The 20027-nt window shown below is 48.0% G+C and overlaps 1 protein-coding gene across 1 annotated transcript; it reads right to left on the bottom strand.

The window, feature by feature from the left end:
* Window positions 1-1004: 1004 nt before the first annotated feature.
* LOC141182957 (microtubule-associated serine/threonine-protein kinase 3-like) lies at window positions 1005-3465 on the bottom strand. Its single transcript, XM_073661023.1, has 8 exons — window positions 3439-3465; window positions 2771-2936; window positions 2566-2664; window positions 2201-2323; window positions 1947-2056; window positions 1754-1845; window positions 1295-1357; window positions 1005-1065 (listed from the first exon to the last, which is right to left on the bottom strand). The coding sequence occupies exons 1-8, from the start codon at window positions 3463-3465 to the stop codon at window positions 1005-1007; spliced, it is 741 nt and encodes a 246-aa protein (XP_073517124.1).
* Between the last annotated feature and the right edge of the window lie 16562 nt (window positions 3466-20027).

The raw sequence follows: 20027 nt of genomic DNA, 5'->3' as shown, positions 1-20027 counted from the left end.
TTTTTTTTTTTATTAAGGATAGGGTAGAAGGATAAGGGATGAACAAAATCAGGGACAGAAGCAGTAGACAAAATCATAGTCAGGAAGAAATCCGGGTCAGATACCAGGTGATCAGTAAAAAAAGCCAAGTCAGGCGAGCAGTTTGGATACAGCGGACCCTGGTGACAGAGGCATTACTGAAACAAGTCCGGGTAGAGATGTTACAGTTAGAAGGCCACAGGTAGATGGTGAAGGTCCTTCTTTACAGGTCCAGCAGTGATGGTGGATCGGCTGTACTCCGCTAGATGCGGAGCTTTTCCGTCTTTTAGATGACACTTGGGCAACAGCGACAGCATGCAAATGCACGAGCTGCCCTGGATAGTCCACGCCGGCAGGATGACAAGATCCGGCGGAAGATGGAACCTAAGAGAAGAGAAATAAATACAATGTAAGTGATGGGACTCCATATTACATGATGCTACTGTGCGGTCAGTGTGGCCGGCCGGCCGGACAGCAGAGGAATCTTATTCACACAGATGTCCGGGGTCATTGTCAGCCATCATACATGTGACAATCCCATCACTGACAGATGACATCTGCTCCCCATGACTTATTCTCATCACTAACATCACACAACATGGAGATGATTCTCACACTTACCTCGTCTCTTTTTCCCCTTTTTCCCATTTTCTGAGTTTTGTTGGTCTATACTCAGATTCATTTCAGATTTTCTTTCCTCTTCAGTTGGAAATTCTGATCAGAAAGTAAAAAAAACTCAGTAAAGAAATATTCTTATAGGATCTGCTTTGTGTACTGTATATAGAAGAATTGTTCTAGTCCTGTCCCCTATAGTCCTGATAATCTGGCATTACATTATTATAGGGCAGAATAAGTCCTATATACCGTTCATGACCTAATCTGAGGGGCATTAGATGTATCACTGATATGGAGCAGTAAGCGCCCTGTGTGCCGCCACGTGGTGCATCACTAATGAGCGATATTCTACTATAGGAGACGATGTCTCCTTATATTGAAGTGAGTTCCTGGATGCTAAAACGTATTTTACAGAATCCATGAAAACAATTCCTGGATAAAATGAAGGAAATAGAAATACAGTATGGGCCCATGGAAAACATAATTGGGATCCATGAAACCTGGACAACATAGGAGACCTAATACAGAAAAACCAAATATTTGAGCCTTGAAGTCAACATTCACCTTTTGATGCTGTACATACATACCTGATGATGGGGACGAGGATGACAAGCTGTTTATAGCATTGTCGCTATCAGATTCAGAAAACGATTCTTTCTACCTGTCAGGAAGAATCAGGGGGTCGGACCAGAAGACCCAGGAGGTAACTTCCAACTCTCCCATTCTATGATTTAAGAAAAACATGTAAATCACAAGTCAATGCAGAATAAAAGGGGTGGTCTCACTAGAAGAACACCGACTAGAGGGCCTAATAGGACATATGACAGTCATAGTGAGGAAGGTTTTATGCTCCAATCTACCTTCTATGGATCAGAGCGAAAAACAACTAGCAATAATGGCTGGCATGTCATACTACATCTCTCCTACAGTATGGGCAGCTCTAATACGTGTGAATGGCTGCAATTATGAGCTATTATCACCAACGGTTTCTGAAGCCAAAAGCACAATGACCGCTAATCATTGAGGCTGAATTTGATATTATGGTATTTATGTCCTATATTATGTGTTGTGCATATATATCAGCCTGGAACTCCCATTAATGACCCCATAATCTACTCACATTTCTGAGATATTTGTATTGGTTGCTGGCGTACACTCTGGAGGAGACTTCTGGTCCTCATCATTCATCTTTCTGGTAGTGATGGTACAGAGCTAAACATGGACAAAAACAAGATATGAAATACTTTTTTTTACTTTTAGAGGTCTTTTTTGTTTCACATATTTTGGATTTATTGCGTACATACGGTACTTACTTTAGAAAGCCTTTCAGAAGAAGATGTAAAATTTTGGAAGTCAAGGTTCTCATTGTTCACACTTGTACCCTCCTCATCCTCTGAGACCGAATGGTCTATTTCAGAGTGATCTACAAAAGTAATGAAGTATTATTAGAGGTTGTTAGTATAAAACAGGCGTCATTTATCACAATATTAGTGGGTACTGATTATTACATTTTATGGAAGACAAGACAAACAGCCGCTTAGTCTAGATGATGTCTTCTTCTACTTACCGATAAATAAGCTGTTGTCCACATCTGAGGCAAGCTGAGGAATGTACTCTGGCTTCTGACTTAGAAGGTTGTTAAAATCTAAGTCACTCAGGAATGGATGACTCTTGATCTCAAGTGATCCTCCTGGAAAAAGAACAAAACAAAAGTGATGTGGACATTGTCAGAGATTGCTTCACATCTGAACAGTTTAACTTAATCTGAATTAATGACATAACTGAGTCAACATGAAGGAAGAAGACTGAAAGTCATAGTGTGGAGAACTAGAAATGGACAATCTGATAGAGAAGTGTTGATCCTCAAGGACATGAGTGATAAGTGTGATAGGTGAATATTAATACTAATATGAATAGTATTATATCTCTTACCTGTCCCAAGTCTATCTGCAGGATTTGTTCTGAGCAGCTCAGTAATCAGGTTCTGTGCATTGGGAGTAGGAGCGGAATTACAATCCCAAATTATGTCACCTGTTATACAGAAAATAAAATCTCTTTACTGGACTGTAAGCTAAAGCAAAGTAAACACCTAAACCAATGTAACTGATCAAAGCAATGGTCGGATCATTCCACTTACCAATGACAATCCTGTCATAAAGCTCAGCTACAGAATCTCCATCAAATGGTACAGATCCCGTGAGAAATTTATGTAGGATTATCCCCATTGACCACCAGTCAACAGGTCTTCCATAGCCTTCTTTCAGGATGACCTCTGGGGCGATGTAATATGGGGTGCCACATAACTGGAAAACAACAGAAGATAGAGATGAAAATGATAAAATGATTATTATAACACGTTCTCGCCATAAAAACACAATGACAAAAGATAAAATATCAATGGAAACGTTCTCTAGAAATGAAGAATGTAGAGAAGACACAATAGTGTGATGAGATTTGTAAAGAAAAAAAAACATATGCCAAAGGCAAGGTGAACAGATGGGGTATATTAGTTAACCAAATACCAAAGCAAAACAAAGAAAACCCCTTAAAATATAATCTTTAATAGCTACATTTAAAAGCACCCATATCAATATATGAAGACAAAATCCATAAAATGTACAATATATGGGTAGTGGGATAAACGTAGGATAATTGACATGCAGGCTTGCCCTAGAGATCCCAAATGGGCTGAGATCCCGCCTGCCAGTGAAGGTTGACACCCTAGCTAATCGGTTTGGCGCCCCCGCTCCACATCGGCACACCCTCCGTGACCCTATCCATCCCTAGACAGACATACACATATACAGATAATGATGAAAGGCAGACAGTCATGTTGCTGCTAACATGCTGAATGAAAAAAAGGCAATATTCAATGTATCAATTATATGGAAACAGGGAAGCTGATATAATGTAGTTCCACTAGTACAGAGAGCGATATCAAATGCACCAATCTATACACAATTCAGTATGATATATAAACCATCATTCAGAAGCCTATTATAGATACATAAAGTACATTAGTGCTGGCAATTACGGGCAACAAGAACAATATTATAAAAGCACGTGTGCTCAATTAACGGTAAACATAGGAACATAAATATGTCCAAAGTAGTAACAAGTCACCTATATAATGACATTGAGCATGAAGATAATAGTCTAGGACAGACGGTATATATAGACAACCTCATAACCACCCTGGCTAATCTATAGTCAGGACTGATCTACACAGGACACGTCCAAATGTTGGGACAGAGCATTATCCAGTGTGCGAATTACAAAAAAAGTTGCCAAAAAAGCATTTTAGTCAGCAGTAACCAGAGGACTTATCTGTAAATTGTCCCAACACGTTTCTCCCCCTCCTAATTTGGGGTTCATCAGGGGATCATATTAGGAGATAGCCACAATGAGTCAGTGGACAGACGCGGGAGATAAATACACCCCGATCGGAGAATACTGCTGCCGCCGCATTTTATGGATTTTGTCTTTATATATTGATATGGGTGCTTTTAAATGTATCTATTAAAAGTTATATTTAAGGTCTTTCTTTGCTTTGGTCCTTGGAGATTTGTAAAGAACAATCTAAATTCCTGTAAGTGTTACCCACCTCACGGTCCAGGAACTCCCTGGTGATGTCCTCCGCTAATTCCTTGTAGGTGTTGGTTTTTGGTATCATGACACCAACTTTTGAAATCCCAAAATCGGTAACTTTTATGTGTCCAGCAGATGTAATCAGGAGGCTGTGGAAGAGAAGATGGTTTTAGCCTCACAGACCGTATGATAATAAATGATAACTTCCCCCCTTTATTATACTACGAGGGGCACTTACTTATCCGGCTTCAGGTCTCTGTGCACCACACCGTAGCTATGGAGGTATTCCACAGCAAGAACCGCTTCTCCAAAGTATAAGCGGGCCAAGGGGACAGATAGAGGACCCCTGGTGCTTAGGAGGGTCTCACAGTCACCACCTATAGAAGAAAGGAAATATGACCGGTGAGTGGTTTATACAGCAGATCACCATGATGTATAATGGGAAGTGAGCGGAGACATTGGGATAGGAGAGAATATAAACAGATATAATGTATAGTGCACATAATATTAGTCTGAATCGATGGAGAAATGTCCTCCATGTAACTAATAACATAAAGTGATGTCACATCTCGTCTACAGCTGGAGATACTGACATGCTCAGTGCGGACTTACAGGGAGATCACACAGACTGTGGCGGACAGAGAAATCTCAGGGCCCCATAGCAAAAGTTCTAACTGCACGCCCCTTCAAAAAAAAACCCTTATTGAAGTCAATCGATGTTCTCAACAGCAATACACCTTTTATAGCCATTTTAGCGTATGATGCTCCCAAAAATGCCCCCACCCACAGACTGAGTTAGATATCCCCACAGTGAAATCTTAATCCAGTTTCACCTTACAGATATGATGTAGCACCTGTCTATAATGTCCCCACTCAGTATGAGGCCAGTCACAGCCCCCTACTTAGTATAATGGCGCCCAAACCCCCCCCTACTTAATATAATGGCCCCCATAGCCCCTCAGACAATATAATGGTCTCCACCACTGCCAATCAGTATGATGGCCCCCAAAGCCAATCAAACAGAATTAGGATCCCCACACAGAATAAGGACCCCCACTGCACACCATTCAATATGAGGACCCCCAGGGGGTGTAGGGGCATGTACAGTCACCAACTCAATATAGCGGCATTCACAGTCCCCCATAGCCCCACACACGGCACACCATTCAGTATTATGGTACCCACAACCCTCAATTCTCAGTATTATGGCTTCCACCAATCTCACAACTCAGTATTATGCCCCCACCAGCCCAACAACTAAGTATAATTGCTCTCACCAGCCCCACCACTCAGTATTATGGCCCTCAGCAGCCCCACCACTCAGTGTTATTGCCCCCAACAGTCCCTCCACTTAGTAGTAAGGCACACAATAGCCCCACTACTCAGTATTATGGCCCCCACCAGCCTCAAGACTCAGTATTATGGCGCTCACCAGCCCCACCACTCATTGTTACGGCCCCTACCAGCCCCACCACTTAGTAGTAAGGCACCCACCACTCAGTACTACCACCTCCACCAGCCCCACCTCTCAGTATTATGGCCCCCACCAGCATCAACACTCAGTATTATCGCTCTCACCAACCCCACTACTCAGAATTATGGCCCTTATTAGCCCCACCACTCAGTGTTATGGCCCCCACCAGCCCCACCACTTAGTAGTAAGGCACCCACCAGCCCCACCACTCAGTACTATAGCCCCCACCAGCCCTACCTCTCAGTATTATGACCCCCACCACTACTTAGTGTTATGGCCCCCACCAGCCTCACCACTTAGAATTATCGCCCTCACCAGCCTCACCACTCAGTATTATGGCCACAACCAGCCCTACCACTCAGCATATGGTCTCCACCTGCCCCATCACTCAGTGTTATGGCCCCCACCAGCCCCACCTGTGCAGTGTAAGTACTGAGACTCCACACTACAGATGCAATATTGTGGCGTCATCGAAGAACCTGCAGTACACGGAGTCTCGGACCCATCTGCGGAGGCTGAATGGTGGATTTAGGAACCTTTGGCTCCCTGATCCACCATTGTTTTCATCGGTATTCATATTCTGACAATGTGAATACCACTGAAATTGTGATGACAGGTGGTGGAATGGGGCCCAGTGCCGAGCGGTGCCAGGCCCGATCTGACTCACTGGCACCATAGCACTGCTGCACACAGATCAATGAATTTCCAGGCATCTTGGTAATAGAAAACCTACAGTAAATGCACTGTGAGGATGTAACTGTCCTAATTTTCCTAATTATATGAGCAGTGATAAGATGTAAGCAGACATGGGCTGAATATACTACAATATACATGTCCTACCTCCTACATACTCCATGACCATACACAGGTGAGATTTCGTTGGAAAGGAGCAGAGCATGGAGACCACGAAGGGACAATCAGCGAATGTTAGGATGTCCCTCTCCAGAAAGGCCAATGCCACTCTTTTTGGAGTGTTCAGGTTTCGCTTGAACATTTTCTTCAAAGCAAAGATCTGGTGTGAGTCTTTATGGTGCGCTAAGTAGACGGCACTGGAGAGAAAGAGAATCAATGGTTAGAATGAATCTTTACTACAAGAACATCTATAGAAGTCATTATATAATGTTTTGTACTAATGTTTAATGCTAGAAGTCTGTCCGTCACTGGAAGTCCATGTCTAGAATTTGATAAAAGATCACTACATAGATCACCTATGGGAGGTGTCCACAATGCCACGTCCGCCGGAGCCCTCACCCAGGTCACATTACAGATGAGAGAATCTACTGAAATTATTCTTGGGCAGATTCACTACATTAGACCAGTAGATACGATTCAGTGCAAATAAAAGTTGGCCCAAATTAAAAGTGCTCCAATTGCCATAACATGACGTTAATTATGCTCCCGCATACCCCAAGACATAACAACATAATAAATGGAGGGGAGCGAAGGAGCTGCAAAAAATGAAACCCATTATAGCCACTTGTCCTCTGTGCCAGTCTTTATTGCTGAGACCAGTGAGTAGACTCACATGGTCATGGTGGAGGATGGGGGGTGCAGATGTCATTGATGAAATTTCGTGTCACCCCCTCACTTGACCATGTGTTGCCAATTACTCTTATCAGTTCGCTAATGGATTCCGAAAAGAACAGACCGGTGCGGAGGATCGGGAAGCTCTGATGGGGGTGGCAGTATAAGAACAGATGAGGGTCTAGGACAGGCAGGTGTAATATATTATTCTATTTTAATCCCTTTCCTTAACAGTTTGTTTTCCTACAGATCATATAATTTCCCTATGATAACACTGAAGGGCAGAGCACAGAGTCTGGAGCATTGTCATTGGGAACCTTGAGAAACGTGGATTATGCCAACAGAAAACTCACCCAAAACTTCCACTGCTGATCAGTTTGGATGTCCCATAGTCGCTCTTATGCGGCTGTCTTGACGGGGTCAATGATTTGATCACGCTCTATAAAAGAATAAGAAATTATATAAAGATATAGAAGCTGCTGGAAAAAAGCTCTAGATGCAAAAACGTCTCCCTTCTGTCATCTCCTCTTAGAATAGAGACATCCCATGGTTATATGGGGACAATACTGGACGTGTCATTCCCACCCCATAATCTGGTGATACACCGACATCTCTCTCCATGATACTTACACCGTCAGATTGTTGGATCTCCGGGATCTCACAGATTCTACTGTCAGCATCCGCCAGCACAGTTGTTTCTAAAAGAGTGAAAAAATTATGAAGAAATAAAATGTATTAGACGATATTAATCCTACATATATATTACAACAATATAACTCAGACATGACAAGATGTCTGTAAATGGGAATAATACTTATTATATAGGGATTCCAAATATGTGAACGTACGGCGCATCCATGAATAAATGTAATGGAAATGATGGAGGACCCCCCAATGATCACATGAATGAGGACCCCCCCACCCTCGCTGTACATGTGAGTGATGGTAAGAGAGCTGAAGCGTAGGAGCCATATGCAGATTATCCTGGAAGTGCACTGGGGGCGTGTCACAGTATGGATTTCTTCTTCCACGCCCCCAGTGCACTTCCATGCTGATTTGTATACGGCTTCTACATTAGATTTCCCTTGACTGAGACATTGGATTTCTGCAAAAAATTATTACAGAGAAATGGCCAGTACAGTCATACCACAATATGCAAAAATGTGCTGACAGGTTCCCATTACACAGAATATACAGAGTAAATGTAAGATTATTCCCTGTTCTGTATAATATCTGGATATTTCTTGTAGGAGGTCGGGTGATCGGCTTACCTGTAGTCAGATTGCTGTTCAGTCCCGGGATTAGATTTTGCTCGTCTTTGGTGTCGCCTTCTGCTGTTTCCTGGTAGATATAATATATATAATTAACATGTGGAACCTTACACTAAATCATCACATAGATAAATCAGGAAGGACTAAACCTGCATTTACAGATGCAGCCAATTGTAACTGTACAAATCAGACGTGTGCTAGAGAAGATGACGGCTCCTTACCAGGCGTTCCAATGAGCGAGCCGGACGCTCCAGTACACACAGGACTTTTTCGGCCAGGTCTTTAATAAAAGCCAAATCTCCATATTGAGATCTTTCTTCAGCCTAAAAAGAGGAAAAGAAACAAAAAGGAAAATTTTGAGATGAGAAAGGTCACAATGGAGGAGGCCGCCATTGTATGTGACATTTGCTCCTCTCTGCAGATACAATAACTCTGGGGACTCATCGTGTTTTATATTGGAGGAAAGAAACTTCTATCCCACCATTATCTATAATATAACCAGGGATGGGTCCTTCTTTCAGAAGCCGCTATAGACTGCGCAAGCGCACTGTACGAACACATCCACACCGGGAGGAGGACGGGGATGGAGGAGGAGTGTGGTGCCAGAAATAGAGGTATGCGTCATTTCATCATGGCTATGGGGGGTCTCCTGCTAAAAGTGGGGAGGCTATGGAGGCAGTGGCGTACCGCCAATGGCGGCAGGCCACGCCACTGCTATGGGGCCCGTGAGCCGGGGGGGGGCCCATAGCAGTCGCCTGCACCGTGTATGCCCCGCAGCGGGGCCCTTGCAACAGGCTCCGCTCCCAGGCCCGGCGTTAGCACCCGGGCAAGTGTCGGGTCCCTGAGCAGGCGGGGGGCCCCGCTCCGCTCAGGGCCCCGGCACAATACTTACCTCTCCCCGTGCCTCCGCAGCTCCGGTGTCTTCCGCGTCCTGTGCTGTGACGTCTCAGGTTAGAGGGTGGGATGACGTCTTTCCACCACACCCTCTGCTGAGCAGTCACAGTGCAGAGCGGGAAGACAGCGACGCTGAGGAGTCCAGAGCAGAGCAGCGGCAGCAGGTGAGGTGAGTATGTCATTTTTTTTTTTTTTTAATGTATGGAGGCCTGGGGCCCATACACTATATAAGGGCTCGTACACTGTATGGAGGACTATATGGGGGCCCATACACTGTGTGGAGGACTATATGAGGGGCAGTATACTGTATGGATGACTATATGGGGGCCAGTATACTGTATGGAGGACTATATGGGGGCCAGTATTCTGTAGGGAGGACTATATGGGGGCCAGTATTCTGTAGGGAGGACTATATGGGGGCCCATACACTGTGTGGAGGACTATATGAGGGCCAGTATACTGTATTGAGGACTATATGGGACTATATGGGGGCCAGTACACTGTATGGAGGACTATATGGGGGCCAGTATTCTGTATGGAGGACTATATGGGGGCCAGTATACTGTATGGAGGACTATATGGGGGCCAATACACTGTATGGAGGGCTATATTGGGACCCATACACTGTGTGGAGGACTATATGAGGCCAGTATTCTCTATAGAGGACTATAAGGAGGCCGGTATACTGTATGGAGGACTATATGGGGGCCAGTACACTGTATGGAGGACTATATGCAGGCCAGTATACTGTATGGAGAGGACTATATGGGGGCCAGTATTCTGTATGAAGAATGTCTTATACTGTGTGGAGGACCATAGGGAGTGCATTATACTGTGTGGAGGACCATAGGGAGTGCATTATACTGTGTGGAGGACCATTGGGAGTGCATTGTACTGCGTGGAGGACCATAGGGAGTGCATTATACTGTGTGGAGGACCATGGTGAGTGCATTATACTGTGTAGAGGACCATGGCGAGTGCATTATACTGTGTGGAGTACCATGGCGAGTGCATTATACTGTGTGGAGAGGTGTGGGGCCATTATACTACATGGAGGGCTGTGTGGGGGTCACAGTTGGGGGATCATACTGTGTTGGAGTCACCATACTTTGCCTTGAGAGTTGAGGTGGGGTACGGTAGAGTCATTATACTGTGCATGTGGAGGAATTCACCATGGGGTTAACATACTGTGTTTAGGGGGGGCACTGTTGTTGGCATCATACCTTATGGGGAAATAAAAGAGGAATCTAGGACTTCAGCAGGAGAAAAATTACTGTGTAAAGGCTGGAAAGTTATGAGATATGCTCTTCCTTGATCCCCGACAATTTTCACTTTTTTGGAGGGGCTCCATTTAGCGCTTCTGCTATGGGGCCCCATGATTCCTATGTACGCCTCTGTATGGAGGTCTCCTGCTGGACGTGGAGAGGCAATGGGGGTCTCCTGCTGGACGTGGGGAGGCTATGGGGGTCTCCTGCTGGATGTGCGGAGGCTATGGGGGTCTCCTGATGGACATGCAGAGGCTATGGGGGTCTCCTGCTGGACATGCAGAGGCTATAGGGGTCTCCTGCTGGACGTGAGGAGGCTATGGCGGTCTCCTGCTGGACATGCGGAGGCTATGAGGGTCTCCTGCTGGACATGCGGAGGCTATGGGGGTCTCCTGCTGGACGTGCGGAGGCTATGGGGGTCTCCTGCTGGACGTGCAGAGGCTATGGGGGTCTCCTGCAGGACGTGCGGAGGCTATGGGGGTCTCCTGCTGGACGTAGGGAGGCCATGGGGGTCTCCTGCTCGATGCGTTGAGGCTATGAGGGTCTCCTGCTGGATGTGGGGTGGTTATGGGGGTCTCTTGCTGGACATGGGGAGTCTATGGGAGTCTCCTGCTGGACGTGCAGAGGCTATGGGGGTTTCCTGCTGGACGTGGGGAGGCTATGGGGGTCTCCTGCTGGACGTGGGGAGGCTTTGAGGGTCTCCTGCTGGACCGGGGAAGGCTATGGGGGTCTCCTGCTAGACGTGTGAATGCTATGGGGGTCTTCTGCTGGACGTGGGGAGGCTATCGGGGTCTCTTGCTGGACATGCAGATGCTAAGGGGGTCTCCTGCTGGAGGGGTGGAGGCTATGGAGGTCTCCTGCTGGACGTGGGGAGTCTATGGGAGTCTGCTGCTGGACGTGCAGAGGCTATGGGGTCTCCTGCTGGACGTGGGGAGGCTATAGGAGTCTCCTACTGGATGTTGGGAGGCTATGGGGGTCTCCTGCTGGACATGAGGAGTTTATGGGGTTCTACTGCTGTACATGGGGAGGTTATGCGGTATCTTGCTCAATGCATTGAGGCTATGGGGGTCTCCTGCTGGACGTGTGGAGGCTATGAGGGTCTCCTGCTGGACGTGAGAAGTCTATGGGAGTCTCCTGCTGGACGTGCAGAGGCTATGGGAGTCTCCTGCTGGACATGCAGAGGATATGGGGGTCTCCTGCTGGATGTGGGGAGGCTATGGGGGTCTCCTGCTGGATGTGCGGAGGCTATGGGGGTCTCCTGCTGGACGTGTGGAGGCTATGGGGGTCTCCTGCTGGATGTATGGAGGCTATGGGGGTCTCCTGCTGGAGGTGGGGAGGCTATGCGGGTCTCCTGCTGGACATGCGGAGGCTATGGGGGTCTCCTGCTGGATGTATGGAGGCTATGGGGGTGTCCTGCTGGATGTGGGGAGGCTATGGGGGTCTCCTGCTGGATGTATGGAGGCTATGGGGGTCTCCTGCTGGATGTGGGGAGGCTATGGGGGTCTCCTGCTGGATGTGCGGAGGCTATGGGGGTCTCCTGCTGGACGTGTGGAGGCTATGGGGGTCTCCTGCTGGATGTATGGAGGCTATGGGGGTCTCCTGCTGGAGGTGGGGAGGCTATGCGGGTCTCCTGCTGGACATGCGGAGGCTATGGGGGTCTCCTGCTGGATGTATGGAGGCTATGGGGGTGTCCTGCTGGATGTGGGGAGGCTATGGGGGTCTCCTGCTGGATGTATGGAGGCTATGGGGGTCTCCTGCTGGATGTGGGGAGGCTATTGGGGTCTCCTGCTGGATGTGTGGAGGTTATGGGGGTCTCCTGCTGGATGTGTGGAGGCTATGGGGGTCTCCTGCTGGACGTGGGAAGGCTATGGGGGTCTCCTGCTGGATGTGGGGAGGCTATGAGGGTCTCCTGCTGGACCAGGGGAGGCTATGGGGGTCTCCTGCTGGATGTGCGGAGGCTATGAGGTTCTCCTGCTGGACATGGGGAGGCTATGGGGTCTCCTGCTGGATGTGTGGAGGCTAAAGGGGTCTCCTTCTGGATGTGGGGAGGCTATGGGGTTCTCCTGCTGGACATGGGGAGGCTATGGGGGTCTCCTGCTCTATGCGTTGAGGCTATGAGGGTCTCCTGCTGGATGTGGGGAGGCTATGGGGGTCTCTTGCTGGATGTGGGGAGGTTATGAGGGTCTCCTGCTGGACCACGGGAGGCTATGGGGTCTCCTGCTAGACCTGCGGAGGCTATGGGGGTTTCCTGCTGGACGTGGGGAGGCTATAGGGGTCTCCTGCTCGATGCATTGAGGCTATGGGGGTCTCCTGCTGGATGTGTGGAGGCTCTGGGGGTCTCCTGATGGACGTGGGGAGGCTATGGGGGTCTCCTGCTGGATGTGGGGAGGCTATGAGGGTCTCCTGCTGGACCGGGGGAGACTATGGGGGTCTCCTGCTAGACGTGTGGAGGCTATAGGGGTCTCCTGCTGGACGTGGGTAGGTTATAGGGGTCTCCTGCTTTATGCATTGAGGCTATGGGGGTCTCCTGCTGGATGCAGGGAGGCTATGGGGGTCTTCTGCTGGATGTGGGGAGGCTATGGGGGTCTCCTGTTGGAGGTGGGGGGCTATGGGGGTCTCCTGCTGGAGGTGGGGAGGTTATGGGGTTCTCCTGCTGGACATGGGGAGGGTATGGGGGTCTTCTGCTGGACGTGGGGAGACTATAGGGGGTCTCCTGTTGGAGGTGGGGAGGCTATGGGGGTCTCCTGCTGGACGTGTTTAGGCTATGGGGGTCTCCTGATGGACATGGGGAGGCTATGGGGGTCTCCTGCTGGACGTGGGGAGGCTATGAGGGTCTCCTGCTGGACCGGGGGAGACTATGGGGGTCTCCTGTTAGATGTGCGGAGGCTATAGGGGTCTCCTGCTGGACGTGGGGAGGTTATAGGGGTCTCCTGCTTGATGCATTGAGGCTATGGGGGTCTCCTGCTGGACGTAGGGAGGCTATGAGGGTCTCCTGCTGGATGTGGGGTGGCTATGGGGGTCTCTTGCTGGACGTGGGGAGTTTATGAGAGTCTCCTGCTGGACGTAGGGAGGCTATGGGGGTCTCCTGCTGGACGTAGGGAGGCTATGGGGGTCTTCTGCTGGACGTGGGGAGGCTATGGGGGTCTCCTGCTGGACGTGGGGAGGCTATGGGGGTTTGCGTGTGCGCATACTACGCTATCCGGCTCCATTTTATTGAAGACACTCTATGTGTGAATTCGCAGACACAGTGTCTTTAAAAAAATGGTGCCGAAATTGTACCAATAAAAATGCTTGTCACCAGGGTGTAGAACGGGATCAATTATCTATATGGAGAAGTTTTGTGCGGAGTGTCCGCTATTTACCTGCTGTAGTAATGTCCTGATGTTATGAAGTAAATCCGTCACATACTCTGAGGTGAGATGACCTTGTTGGTATTTGGTCAGGCAGTTCCTTACTAGCTGCACCACCAGCCGGTGAGTGAAGCTGAGGACGCCATCGGGTGGTAGAAGCACAATGTTAGGGCGATTGTTGATAAGAATACCCCATAGTGCTTGTACCTGAAAATTATCCAGAAAAAATCCGGCCATAGTGAGAAACTGTAAGTGCGCTCAGTAACTAGCTATGGAGCCAAAATGGCACCCGCTACCCTGTGTACATTGTAGAAGTAGTGACTGTGAGCTGTGATGTCATAATGGGCGAGCATCACCAGTGATGTCATGATGGAATCTTGTGATAGAATCTTCAAGAGGCGACTCTGCACAAACAGATGCTGCCGAGCAATGTGTACAGTGGAAACTCCATAGAATAAAATCCATCTCCATGTTATCATGACCGTTCTCTTTTATTTCCAATTAGAACACAACCAGTATAAGGGTAAGTTCACACGTTGCATTTTTGCAGCATTTTTTGTTCAACAAAAACCAAACTGGTGGCAGGAAAAACATTGAGTAAAATACGCACGTTTTTGCTGTGTTTTTAATTGTTTTTTTTCTCATTCATTTGAATTGGTGAAAAACGCTGCAACGGCCCTAAAACGATTGACAAGCTGCAGAATACTAAAAACACTAGAAAAGAAACGCAGCATGTGAATGAGACTTCAGAAATCTCATTCACTAAGCTCGTACTTTAAAGTGCAGTGTTATTGCCGCAGAAAAACAGCCAATTGTGAACACACCCAAAAGATATACTCCGTCATATGGGAAATAATGTGTAGGTTTATTCCTCATTTGTCTTTTTTTTCTCCATAGAACATTTTAGTTTACTATTAACAACTGTGACAAATATTGAAGGTATTGAAGAATTAATAAAAAGTGATAAATCATTTACATCATTGTCATTGATCGTTGTGTCTTTATAAAGTTCAATCCTTTACCTTGTTGTGTTTAGGTCGCGAGATCGTGCAGCTGCAGGAGCGGTGAGCCGCTGTCAGTCGGCCAGACTCCCTATAAAGCCGGTTTCACACGTCCATATATTTCCAGTACCGGAAAGGAAAAAACGGTACCAGAGATATCCGTGTCCCGTGTCCCTGTTTGTCACACGTGTGGCAACAGTGTGCCGCATCAGGATCACACGTACCGGCACCTGGGAATTAGCGTTACATTTTAGTGGGTTTGATATGGTTATTTCTGCTAACATCCATCCACAGTTTTAGTAAAGTGCCGTGAGCAGCAGAAAGTGCACACAGTGTAAGATCCTCACCATGGTCCTCCACACAGTGTAAGACTCTCGCCATGGTCCTCCACACAGTATAAGACACTCGCCATGGTCCTCCACGCAGATTAATGCACTCCCTAAGGTCCTCCACACAGTATAATGCACTCCCTAAGGTCCTCCACACAGTATAATGAACTCCCTATGGTTCTGACGCGCCCCTGGGCCTGTGTCGCGCAGCGTTGCACACGCGGGAGCTTACCCGGAGCCGGATCTGTTGAGGGTTGTAGTCTCGTGGCGGTGACCCGGTCCGTGCCCAGGGAGTCAGACTAAGTGGCGCTGTATTAGCGGTAGATGTTGGACGACTACGCCACCCGTTGAGTACAGCTAAGGAGCTGCTGCTGCAGGGCAGACCGCTGAGGCCGGTGGTAGGATTGTGCAGCGTGACAGTATAACCCCCAACGGGAGGGGTATGGCCTCAGGGCAGCCGACGTGGATGATGGGGGTAGCAGGAACCACTCAGAGACGATGCGGTGTAGTTCAGGGTCTTTACTGGTGACAAAGATAGACCCTCCCGGAGTACTGGCTAGCGGTTGGGGCCTGGTCAGTCCTTGAGCAGATGGGATCTCCCCTGGCCAGGCGGAGTTGTAGGCCTCCCAAACTAACGATACTCTTCTGGCTACCTTGCTAGAAGCGAGTATAAGTAGCCCACGTCCCTGAGTGTACCGTGTGGTGCTCACCCGTATGGCCGGTGACTCGGGGCCTTCTAGTAGCTTCCGCTCCACGACGGCGGTGCTGGTCCCATGCGTGTGACCGTGCCTTCGGGTTTCTTGGCCAGAGGACCTGAAATCCCCTGCCTGACGGATTCTGCTGCTGGGTAGGAGTTAGTCCCCACAGCCTCGGACTCCGGGTCCGGTAAGAAATCTTCTCAGTCAGGGCGAGCTCTGCAGCTGCCAGCCCCTGACTCTTTGTAACACTGCTCCCACAGAGCTCCTGTTGTTTCTTCCTATGCTGCTTCTCTTCTCTACTTCTGGCATGGCCCAGGAGCTGGGCCCAGCCGGAGCCACAGCTCCCTGTCAGCCCTCCTGGCTGAACTCTCCCTCTGAACCCTCTAACCCTGCCTCAGCCCCAGGTTTATACAGGGGAAGTTCTTCCCCTCCCAGGACTGGGCAGGAGGTGTGGCATGCATAGGATTCCTGACCAAGAGACCTCCCACCTGCTCTCAGACATAACATTGCTGTTACTGTGGAAACCAGACCCCTGGGGTGCCACAGTTCTCCACACAGTATAATGAACTCCCTATGGTTCTCCACACAGTACATTGCACTCCCTATGGTCTTCCACTAAGTATAATGCACTCCCTATGGTCCTCCATGCAGTAAAATGCACTCCCTATGGTCCTCCACGCAGTATAATGAACTCCCTATGGTCTTCCACGCAGTATAGTTCACTCCCTATGGTCTTCCACACAGTATAATGCACTCCATATGGTCATCCACACAGTATAACGTACTCCCTATGGTCCTCCACACAGTATAATGCACACCCTATGGTCCTCCACACAGTATAATGCACACCCCATGGTCCTCCACACAGTATAATGCACTCGCCATGGTCCTGCACACAGTATAATGCACTCCCCATGGTCCTGTACGCAGTATAGTGCAGCCCCCCAAAGAGTAAAATGCGGTCCCCCACCATAGGGTAAAATGCAGCCCCAGTCCTCCAGTATTATCAGGACACACTGATTTAAAAATAAATAAATAAATAAATACATACTTACCGCTCCTCGTTCCCTGCTGCTTCAGTCTCTGCAGCTGATCACCTCAGCAGCTGCCAGCTCCACTGTCTGACACAGCGTGGCGCGTCATCATGCCGCTGCGTCAGACGCAGAGGAGGAATGATGGGAGAGGGAGTGTCACATGAAGCTCCCTCCTCCATCATTGCTTTCAACCAGGGCCGGCTCCAGGTTTTCGTGGGCCCTGGGCGAAAGGGTCTCAGTGGGCCCCTGTAACACTGTAAAATAATACTCTTTCTGTATTATTTTTTTCTACTGAGGACTTCGCAAAGTATCAATATCACGATATTCTTATAAAAAAAATGTATCTATTTATTCTTGGATTGTCCATTAAATAGAATCAGATTGCAGCAGGTACATACAATAATTAGTTATAAAGTAATTGTCCATTTGTCCATAATTAGCTTAATTGTTGAGATTCACCCATCTTTCCTTGGATCCTGGCTGGTAAATCATGTCTTTGTCCAGCACGTGTCCAGGCCTACATGTCAGATACTTCTCAGCATGAAGATTCTGTGTCTTGTGGGGTGGGCAGAGCAAGAGAGCCCCCCCCTTTCTGTACCATGGGCTTTTATAGCCGGTCGTATGGCACACCTGTTCTACATATGGTAGTGAACCAAAAATACACACACAAATAGCGCATGTCAACTAGACACGATGGCTGAGGCATAGAACTCAGATTTAAGAAAAATGATTATCGAATAATAATTATTTAACATTCCCCCCTTTTTGAGGATAAAAAGGACTGAAAAATCCTCAAAAGAAGACAGGTTTATCATTAGGATAACAATCATTTTTTTTCCTTTTCTTCTTCCTTGGCAATATTATTAAATTTCCATAATAATAATAATAATAATAATATCAATATCTGATTATTGTTATATAATGATGTGAATTCATGTTATGGTAAGCCGTGACTAATATTCATTTAATATGTATAATTATACTTCCCTATATCTAAATCGAAGCTATCGCGGGTTCAATCGTCATCATCTGATGTCATCGGGTCGTCGTCTCGTCTTCTTCTTGGTTCTTTTATAACAGTCTTTAGATGAAAACTCCTTTGAAATAAATGACAGCGTGTAGATATTGTACAGTCCATAATTGTATTCATTATTGTGCAGTCTATAAACTGTATTCTTTATTAGAAAGATCATGTGTCAATTGATAAGAAAAAACAAAGTCCATGGATGAAATGTAGCTTTAATATCTGTGTGATGTCACCTGGACTTACGTTGGATAGTTCTGGAATCTTCCGTGTCGTCCGCACTGGTCTCGTGTCACTTTTGGAACAGATGTGACGTCTTTGGTCAGTAAAGCAAGGGTTAACTTGACACTTCCCTGCTTTATATAGCCCCATAACCAGTACTCAGTCCTTTATATACAGGACACATATGCCAGGTATTACCTGTTCACCAGCTTTCATTGAAGCGTTGCAGGTGATAGGAAACCACTGGAACGTGATGAAACTTGAACACAACACAGTTCATATAGGATCATCGTCCTCTGCCGTCCCGGTGATCAGTGGTGTGAATTGTTGTAACATACCTGGCGGCGTCCTTGCATAGTGGTCCATCTCCCACTGTGCAAGAGCGCGCACTTGATCTCCTGTCCAGAATGTCTCTCTGGCTTCCCTCCATGCTGTCTGTTTGTGTCTGTTTCTGCTGCTTAAGGGCGGCGCCCGATCACTTCCTGCTTTTTGTACCTGCTGTGGGTCACACCCCTTGTGCGTCCTCAGCCTATTGCTGTCTGTCACCTGGTATATAACCCAGCTGCGGCAATCAATCCCTGCCTGAGCATAGTGTTTCATTCAGTGTGTGCTTGCACTCTGTAGGTGCCAGGTCCCGTTCTTTGTCTCCTGCCTTGCGGTATCAGTTCCCGTGTCTGAACTGAGTCCTGTCTATGTCTCCTGCCTTGCGGTATCAGTTCCCGTGTCTTAACTGAGTCCTGTCTATGTCTCCTGCCTTGCGGTATCAGTTCCCGTGTCTGAACTGAGTCCTGTCTGTGTTCTCTTGTCTGCCTATCCTGGAGGCTGTATTTCCAGGCCTGTCTGAACACGCTCCTAGCCTGTTCCTCCCGCCTTCTAGGGGCCGATTACCTAGACCCGTTTCTGTATCTTGTCTGTCCTGTCTGAACACGCTCCTAGCCTGTTCCTCCCGCCTTTTAGGGGCCGATTACCTAGACCTGTTCCTGTATCTTGTCTGTCCTGTCTGAACACGCTCCTTGCCTGTTCGTCCCGCCTCTCTGGGGGCCGTATTCCCAGACCCGCTCCTGTATCCCGCTGCAGTGTCGGTCTCCTCTGTACACTCAGTTCCAGTCTGTACTCTTTCCTATCCTTTACCTGTTTTGCCTCTATGTCCGTTCCCTTCCTTTTTCTGCAGAGTCTGAACTCGTACCTAACTCCTGCTTGTTGTCTCTGTACTCCCGTTTGTGAGTTTTTGGTCCACTCGCTACTTCACTGCAAGTATCCTGTGGGTATCTGGCTCTGCCTTTCTCTTCCTGTCTGTTCCGTGTGAACAGAGCCCTGTCCCCTCTGCTCTGCCTTGCTTACCGCTCCGGCGGTTCTTGCCTGCTCCTACTCCTTTGTTCACCGCTCCGTCGGTTCTAGCCTGCTCTGACTCCTTTGCTCACCGCTCCGGCGGTTCTAGCCTGCTCTGACTCCTTTGCTCACCGCTCCGGCGGTTCTAGCCTGCTCTGACTCCTTTGCTCACCGCTCCGGCGGTTCTAGCCTGCTCTGACTCCTTTGCTCACTGCTCCGGCGGTTCTAGCCTGCTCTGACTCCTTTTCTCGCTGCTCCGGCAGCCTTGCTCCGCTCTGACCCTTTTGCTCGCTGCTCCGGCAGTCTCGCTCCGCTCTTATCCTTTTGCTCACTGCTCCGGCAGTCTTGCTCCACTCTTGCTCACCGCTCCAGACGGCCTCGTCCTGCTTTA

The sequence above is a fragment of the Phyllobates terribilis genome, unplaced genomic scaffold, assembly GCF_046119375.1.
Source record: "Phyllobates terribilis strain yellow unplaced genomic scaffold, ASM4611937v1 Scaffold_38__1_contigs__length_12584779, whole genome shotgun sequence".
Lineage (NCBI taxonomy): Eukaryota > Metazoa > Chordata > Amphibia > Anura > Dendrobatidae > Phyllobates > Phyllobates terribilis.
Note: the sequence above shows the minus strand (reverse complement) of the source record. Positions and strands in the feature narration are given on the sequence as shown.